Source organism: Gavialis gangeticus, unplaced genomic scaffold (assembly GCF_001723915.1).
Source record: "Gavialis gangeticus isolate Ggan-Ray unplaced genomic scaffold, GavGan_comp1, whole genome shotgun sequence".
NCBI lineage: Eukaryota > Metazoa > Chordata > Crocodylia > Gavialidae > Gavialis > Gavialis gangeticus.
Window position 1 is genome coordinate 3748207 of NW_017729019.1, and position 9000 is coordinate 3757206.

General features: G+C 48.4%; 1 protein-coding gene across 3 annotated transcripts in view; it reads left to right on the top strand.

Annotated features, from left to right (window-relative positions):
• The window catches only part of KIAA1324 (KIAA1324 ortholog), a 74217-nt gene that overhangs the window by 35018 nt on the left and 30199 nt on the right, over positions 1-9000 (top strand). For all 3 annotated transcript variants that reach the window (XM_019513841.1, XM_019513842.1, XM_019513843.1), the window contains exons 8-11: positions 1546-1634; positions 3040-3217; positions 7204-7332; positions 8369-8459. In XM_019513841.1, the coding sequence (XP_019369386.1) occupies positions 1546-1634; positions 3040-3217; positions 7204-7332; positions 8369-8459 (487 nt within the window). The remainder of the gene's footprint in view (positions 1-1545; positions 1635-3039; positions 3218-7203; positions 7333-8368; positions 8460-9000) is intronic.

Below are 9000 nucleotides of genomic sequence, written 5' to 3' on the forward strand. Positions count from 1 at the left end.
AAAAAAAAAGAAGGCAGCAGAAACAGCCCTGAGGTGCTAAACTTCACAGGGAGCCCAATAACATGCTAGTTACTGTGATAAATATGACAGGGAGGGCCAGCTGTTTCTGTGCCTCTAATTACACACAGCTGGAGCTAGTAAGATTTGGATTATAAGAAACAAATCTTAATTGCGCAGCATTTTCCACTCGATTTAGCAGAAATGCCTGCTGGTCTGGAAAGCTCTATGGTGTGATAAAGCTGGCAGGAGGAACAGGGTCTGGGCACAGCACAGATATATGAATGGGCTTGATTGGCCACTTGGGAGACAGTGATTTCCCTATTGCTTAGATTGGTGATTCTCAACACTTTTAGACTCGGGGGTCACCCTTGAAAAATGCCAGCTCTTAGTTTTCACTCTATTATTTTTTCTGTAGTGAAAAAAGAGAGTAATTCTTTTATTGCAAGGCAATAAAAGAACTCGGAAAGACCACAGCAGGTCAGAATGTCTTTAACGCTACTGAACGCTATTTGAAATCTCTAAGTTTTTGTGAAAGTTTGCACTGAGAATCACTGGTTTAGATTCTGATTTATTCCTGTGCAGCTGTTCAGAGGGTACTAGTCAGAAGCTTGAGGCTGGGTGCTTTGCAGAGCACAGGGTCTTCACTTGAGCTGCTATCACCGTGGGGCAGAGGCTGGGAGTGGACAGAACCAGTGGTCTCTTTCCAGCCCCTAGGCACTGGCCAGGCCAAGGCAGCTGGCTGAATGCATAGAGGAAAATGATTGCACCTGCTCAGGGCTGCAGTACGCAACTCCTTTCCCCGAACGTGAGTGAGCAGAGGATGTGTTTTGTCCGAGTCATGATAGTTCCTGGAAATTCCTGTAGGCAGAAGAGAACTTTAGGCGCAGCCCTGGGGGAAGGGGTGCTGTGCACAAGACAATTTAGCCCCAAGGTATTCTTCATCTCTAGGGCAGAGTGAAAACTTGCCCTGGGCATCTTTTAGTGAGGTACCAAAACAGAGGTAGACTGGTCCAATGGCTGTAGGACAAGTGGGTTCAATTCCCAGCTCTGCTGGAGACTCCTCATCAGACCTTGGGCAAGCCACATAACCTCTCTGTAGCTCCATTTCCCATCTGTAAAATGGGAGTAGTAACATTGCTTTGCCCTACAGAAAGGTTGCAGTAAAGAGTGCAAGATGCTCAGCTAGTCGGGTAACCAGAGCCCAATACCTTAGGCTTATAAACAGAAGACAAAAAATACAGTACACAACCAATGTGCCTGAAGCGGGGCTGTCTGAGTAATGTGCACCATTAGATCCTCAAAGGGTTAGACACTGAGCAAGAAGCTATTCCACAGAACCTGGACTCGACACATGCTTTCTGTGATGGCTGTTCTGCCAGGAAATGTAACCAAGGCTTGATATCCAGATGAAACAGAGCGCCTCTGAATGCAGAGCCAGGGCGTCTTCTTTCACTGCACTTGCTATGGGCACACGCGGGCTCTGTTCCCTGATGCTCCAGGGTTTTAATTCTAACAGTGGTCTCTTTCCTTTCCTTGACGATAAAGAACAAGGCTCAGCAACTTGCAAGCCTCGTCCTCCCTGCACCGATAAGGATTATTTCTACACGCACACGGCCTGCGACAGTAATGGGGAGGTGAGTACCTATCAGTCCCCAGGGCTGTTTCAACACGGGTTGATAAACCACAGGGCTCCCTCATTTTACTGCAGCTGTAACACTCTGCTCTTCAGTGCTGTTCTTTCCAGGTTCAAAGCATAGTAGAGGCGTTAGCTAATTAAAGAGGTGCAGTTTACTTGACAGCCCTTTCTGCAACATTTACCTGCCTCTTGTTACAAATAACCACCAAGCCTCTCTGCCCCAGATTCCCAGCATGTTTGCTGTGGCTAAACTCCCAATCCTTTGAATGCTGGAAGCTACAATGGGAGCGAAGTTGGTGGGCGGTGGAGGGACATGCTGGACATGCCCTGTTCACTATCCTCCTTGGCATCCACACTGTGTGAGAGACTGGATACTGGGCTAGATGCATTTATGGTCTGACTTAGTAAATGGCTGTTCTTATGTTCTTGTAGCTATACAGCCAGTGTCACTGTTTCCCCGTGCAGTTTGATAGTCAGTTTTCCCTGATGTGTGTTCTGGGTCTTTCACACAAGCCACTGGAGACTGGAGGCACACTCTTGTGAAGGCAGATCCACCTGTTGAACAAGAGTGACTTTAACTAGCTAGTACTGAGGCGTTTTCCTCCCTGTTACAGCATACACAATATGAAGGAAATCCATAAGAACAATGGGGCTGAATATCCATATTTCTTAACAATGCACAACATGCAAGGTCTGCATATCCATGCAGACTTCTGCTTCAGTGGTTTCCGTGATTTCTGATTCGGAGAACATAGTGAGCACTGCTAGAAGGCTCACAGACTATTTAAAAACATACTACCCAATTTCATTATTCCACAGCTAGGGCTTGTGTACACATGCAAATTCCCTCACTTTACAGGCACAGTTACAATTCCCGCACCATCATGATCCTTAGCCTGCGTTCACCGTTGTATTTGTACAATGTTGCTTATATACAGAAGCTGGTTGCTTTAAGGAAAGAGGAATGAGCGGTAATAGTAGAAGGCATTTATGCAAATACCTGCATTCTAATTTGGACACATTATTGCTGCTCTTATTTATTGTCTCATGCTACTGGAGGGACTACAAGTTTCAGTCGTGGACCAGACCCCCACTGCAGGGTTAATTCAGGTGCACAACTGCGCTGGGGGCAGAGCATAGTTCTGGGAGTCTGGAATCCTGTGCTGTATTTCTTGGCACTGCCTGATACATGGTCTTGGGTTTCTTCCTTTCTCTGTCAGAAAGGTACTGTACTTGAGCACAGTGCACTTCCCAGTCTTGTTAGGCTTTATCTTAACTTGGAAAGCATTGGCTGCAAGGGAGGGGAAAAGCAATGTTATGCTATCGTGATGCCCTAAGCTGCCTTGCATGGTAAAGATGCTCATTTTTGCCAGCTGAGGTTGAGTTTGCTTATGCCTTTCCAGACTCAGTTAATGTTTAAGTGGGCAGAGCCGAAAATCTGCAGTGAAGATCTGCCTGATGCGGTGAACCTGCCCTCCTCTGGTGTGAAAACCAAGTGCCCACCGTGCAACCCGGGCTTCTTCAAAACCAACTCCAGCACCTGCGAATCCTGTCCCTACGGGGCATACTCAAATGGGTCCGGTAATGCCACTGGGTTTGTTCTGCTGGGCTCCGTGGGAGCATAGCTTGATTCCTGGTTCTTTACCCTGAAATGTGGAGAAAGCTGGGCTGTGCTGAACACGTGCACCGTGTGCCTGGGAAACGGGCAGCGCCAGCCTCTTCCTGGTGGTGGGACCGAGGTGGGCTAGATGGAAAATTGGGGAGGCTGCGCAGACAAAGGTGGGACATGGGCCCCGCAGGCTGGGCTGGGCCAAGAGCGCCGCACGGCTGCAGGTGGGAGCGGGGTGAGCTCAGCTATGTGGGGTGGGTGGCGGCAGCAGCCTTGGGGGAAGTGTGGGGCTTGGACAAAGGCGGCGCTGGGAGGGGTGGCTATGGGGGGCTAAGGCAAATTTTGGGGTAGCTATAGCCCGCCCCCTCCAATCCCCCCTAGTGCCTCCCCAGCTGGGAAAGCAGCAATTGGAGGTTTATTCTCTGCTCGCTCTTGCATTCTGCTATCTAGACTTCCAGGGCCAAACTTAGGGCCGAGGTGTGAGGGACTGAGCAGGTCAGACCCCCTGCAGAGGATTTCCCAGAGGTTTGTGACACCGCGTCCTTCCCATATTGCTACAGGAGCAAGCAGAAAGTGGCTTCATCATGGCCAGGTGGAAGGGAGCCTTGGACAGGGTGTGTTAGTGTGGAGAAGGAGCTCCCAGCCCTGGAAGGGATGAGAACCGCTGACTCATGCTTTTGCTGGCCCCTCACTGTGAGCCACTGCCTTCTCATTAATGCCAGAAAGAACCAGTCCAATCCTGTAGCCAGAGCCATGCAAGAAGTTATGGGAAGCCCATGGTTTATGAGCCAATGAGAGTATCGTTCCTAGAAAGACACCCAGTTCTGGCTTAAAGGTTCCAAGTGATGGAGCAAATCAGCTGTACTTCTTAATAGGCAAACGCACTGGTTAATTCCCACCCGCTGGAAATCTGCATGTTTTATTTCTAGCCTGAACTTAGCCAGCTTCAGCTTGTACTTACTGGCTCTTGTTACTTCAGGCTTGCCTTTGTTAGCAGTTTTATTCAAATAGAAAGCCACCCCTCCACCCCCCCCATAATTAGATTGTATGTATGGAAAATGTATGAATTTGTTATAGTTTTCCAGGTGTAGAATCTAATTATTGGAGGTTTTCCTTGAATTTGTCCCTTTCCCACTGCTACAGCAGGGAAAATAAAACTGGGGGCTCAAGTAATACTTTGTTCTCTACTGCCCCCCAACTTTTTCCCCTGGCAGCCCCTTCCCCCTCTCCTTAATCGGACCCTGTTCTCCCTGAGCACATGGAAGTAAGGAACAGATCTGAAAAAAAAATTAAAAAATTAGGCGACTGTGGCATCGATGCCTACACAGTCAGAAGGATTGCAAATTGGCTGGAGGGCCACACCCAGAGAGTGGTGGTGGATGGGTTTTTTTCGACCTGGAGGGATGTAAGCAGTGGGGTCCCCCAGGACTTGGTCCTCAGGCCCGCACTGTTCAACATCTTCATCACTGACTTGGATGACGAGGGGGTGAAAAGCACCCTGTTCAAATTCATGGATGACACTAAGATGTGGGGAGAAGTGGGCATGCTAGAAGGGAGGAATAGGCTGCAGCTAGATCTAGACAGGTTATAGGGGTGGGCAGATGAGAACAGGATGGGATTCAATACTGACAAGTGCAAGGTGATGCGCCTGGGAAGGAGGAGCCAGCACCATACCTACAGGCTGGGGAGCTCCCTTCTTGTCAGTGCAGAGGCAGAAAAGGATCTTGGAGTCATTATTGATGTCAAGATGAACATGGGCTGGCAGTGTGGGGATGCAGTCAGGCAGGCCAACCGCACCTTGTCATGCATCCACAGATGCATCTCGAGCAGGTCCAAGGAGGTGATCCTCCCCCTCTACGCGGCACTGGTCAGGCCGCAGCTGGAGTACTGCGTCCAGTTCTGGGCGCCGCACTTCAAGAGGGATGTGGACAACATGGAGAGGGTCCAGAGGAGGGCCACTCGCATGATCAGGGGGCAGCAGAGCAGGCCTTACGAGTGGAGGCTACAGGACCTGAACCTGTTCAGCCTCCACAAGAGAAGGCTGAGAGGGGATCTGGTGGCCATCTAGAAACTTACCAGGGGGGACCAGTGGGGAACGGGAGAGACCCTGTTCCCCTGAGCACTACTGGGAATAGCGAGGAATAACGACCATAAGTTGACTGAGAATAGATTCAGGCTAGATACCAGGCGGCACTACTTCACAGTCAGGGTGGCTAGGAGCTGGAACCAACTTCCAAGGAAAATGGTGCTCGCTCTTACCCTGGGGGTCTTCAGAAGGAGGCTAGACAACCACCTAGCCGGGGTCATTTGACCCCAGCATCCTTTTCTGCCCAGGGCAGGGGGTTGGACTTGATGATCTGCTCAGGTCCCTTCCGACCTTACCAACCATGAAACTATGAAAACCATAATCTGGAAATTAAATATGGCTAGAGCAACTTGCATGTAATACCCATGCACTTAGCTTACCCAGAACGTGTGTGTGTGTGTGTGTGTATTGTTAAAGTGCTGGAAGTTTTAGTACAGGTACTTCATAAACATGCTTTTGAGCAGCACCATTTTTTTAATAGTACAAACCATGTATGATATTTGTCCAAAAGCTTATTACTTACCACATTGTTCATTGGGCTAGGCCCCACCAGAGGCAACAGTATTTCAAGCCATGGTGACCACACAGCTCAGCACTGCTCAGTATGTTTGTATACTCCAGATACTCCCACAAAGGATCCATATGCTAATTAGCCCCCACTCATGATTGGAACTGGGTGTTCTCGTCACAACACATCTTGTGCGGGATGCTCCAAAAATTATATGCAAATGAGGCGCAGGTTCCGCTTCACCTCATGAAGTGTGGGGCCACACTAATAATGTGCACTCTGCTGAGAGAAGGGCCAACAGAGGGATTCTGGGTAAATTGTATGCAATGCTGTGGCTCACCATGACTTGAAAAAGAGTTGGCAGCGAGAGGGACTGCACTTAATGGGCACAACCATATGTCCCATTCAGATGTGTTGTGCTAATCTGTTCTTGTAATAGGCTTGTATCAGCACGTTTGCTCAATGTGGGCCATGTGTTTTATAGTCATGCTCAGTATTGGCTGTATTTGATCAACTTTGTAGTTGGTTTCTATTGCTGAGCAAATGCTATTTTTGGCATCAGTTTAATGACAGTATATTTAATGAGATTTCCTTGTGTGCAGTTATAAAATGAGGGGCTTTTTTCCCCAGGGCAACTGGAAGAAAAAAAACATACTCTTGGCTTTCATAATGAAGTAATGCTGAAAGGGGCTTGAAGAGATTATCTAGTCCAACTGGGGGTCAAAGCTGCCACCTTAGTGTTATTAACCCCATGCTCTAGTCTAACCAGCTGAGGTAAATGGTCCTGTATTTGAATAAATGCAGTAGGTCAGTGGTGGATCCTGGGAAGGATGGGACATAATCAAGTCTAACAACATCCTCCAGAGCCTGAAGTTTATCCATGGAGCAGTTCTGTTCTGGTCCCTAATGCCCACTTTGAAGCCCTCAGTTTCTAGCTGGCCAGAAAGCAGGTACTTCATTTGAATCCAGAATGGCTTCATGGGCAACTTCTGACTCAGGAGTACATTCGCAGGCTTGAATTGGTGGGGCATATTCAGTCCCATCCTCCCTAGGGCCCATTGGTGATAGTATGGAAAAGTCCTTGGTCTGTTTGAGATAGACCATTCTCTTTCACATTCTCTTTCTTGGCTCATTCTGTATACACATGCCTATTGATGGAGGCATCATGGGATCAGAGCTGGGAGAGGATAATTAGCACTGAAAGGTGGTCATACCCCACAGAGTGTAAGAAAGCTGCAAGAGAATTGTGTTCCTATTCTGTAGGGTGTATTAGGCAAAGTGCAGGGAGGTTCCTCTGCTTGTTGTTACCCAGTATCAGTCTAACACAGACCTACAGTACCACTGTTGTTTTCTTTTATCTCTAGGCTGCATTAGCTGCCCTGCTGGAACTGAGCCTGCGCTGGGGTTGGAATATAAATGGTGGAACACGCTGCCAGCTAATATGGAGACAACTGTGCTCAGCGGCATCAACTTTGAGTATAAAGGGATGGCAGGTATATGCCAAGGAGCCTGTAACTCTGCCCTCTCCACAAGGGGGGTTGAAAGTATTTCCCATCTCATTCATAAAATACTTCAGCAAATAGTAGAGTCCCTCTATCTCTCAGCAGTCAAAATTGCCCCAGGTGTTGCTTGAAGCTTGCCTTGCATGCAGATTTCTCTAATTGCTAACGTATCACAGTTAATGGATGGGAGAGAGACTCACCAGATAGTGCTGCCCACACAAGTCTAGTGTGGGTATAACTGTGCCCACAAAAAAGAACAAAATCTTGTTCTCTTTCCTATACAAAAATAGTTGTTTCAGTGTAAGCCCCTTTTGCACTGGCATGGCAGTGTCCACATTAGACAGGTTGTATGCTGCTCTAACTCAAGCGGTATAGTTACATTAGTATAACTTCTAGATGTAGCTGAGCTGCGCTTGGTCTACACAGAGTTTTGTCAGCAGAGCTGTGTCAGCTAGGGAAGTGGAAAACTCACCCCCCACAGCCAAAATAGCCCTGCTACCAAAACCCCTACCATGGACACAGCTCTGCCAACGGACAAGAGCTTCTGCCAGTAGAAATTCTGTCATGGCATCTCGAAGCCAGCCAAAAAAACCCTTCTGCCACCATACGCTGTATTTCCATTAGCTATGCTGCTGTAGTGGTGCCAACAAAGCTGTGGGAGCAGCAGCCCTGTAATGTAGACAAATCCATGCACAGCCATCAGCTAATAGAAGACAAGAAGTTGACCCTCAAGCAGTACTGAATCCTGCCCCTACCAGCTAAAAGCCTCTGGGGAACAAAGGTGCAAAGCAGGTGTCAGATCGGAATACTTCCAGCACTTACACAAGTAGCAGTTTTTTTTCTCCAGTGAAGACAAGTGTAAATGATGACTCCAGAGACAAACTCAGGGGCATGAGGCCCTCGGCTGTGTTCTGCTTAGTAAAATGCCATGTGCATTTCTGGCTCGCTTCAGGTAGCAATTGGAAGTCGTTGTAAGACAAGCCCTTCTGAGCTGCATTGTATCTAATTCCCGTGTCTGCTGTTACAGGGTGGGAGGTGGCCAGCGACTATATCTACACAGCAGCAGGAGCCTCTGATAACGACTTCATGATCCTGACGCTGATCATTCCAGGATTCAGGTGAGGGGCAAGGTGGTGCCAAGCCGAGGCTGACTCTGGCTCATGCGAAGCCTACCCCAGAAGGTGGGACGACGTCTATTCAGTGTGATTGATATGTTTAGCTGTTAGGTTATCATGACCCCTGTAGGAAAATACACCTGAATAAACATCATTGCACAAGCTGCTTCGTTCGGCAGCTCAGTGACGCTCCAGCGCAAGAGGTGAGGCACCCACAGTCACCATCTGTACCATGAACACAGAGGACCAGATTCTGATGCCACATGTAGGGGCTTAAATTTGGAGTGAAGGTTACTGATTTTATTGGTATCCATGGGACTCCAGCCTGGCCCACGAACCTGCGATGGCTCCCAGGCAGTCATTCGAACAAGAACTCCTAAATTCAGCAATCCCTGCACATGAATTCAGTCTCTCTCCAGGAACTTCCTGATGTCTTTGGCCAGTGGGGGCCAACCTTTTTCTAGGCATGCTATGAATTAGCCTCACACTCTCCTTAAGTGCCACTCCAATCCACTTCACTTGCCTGATCTGCTGCTCTGCTTTA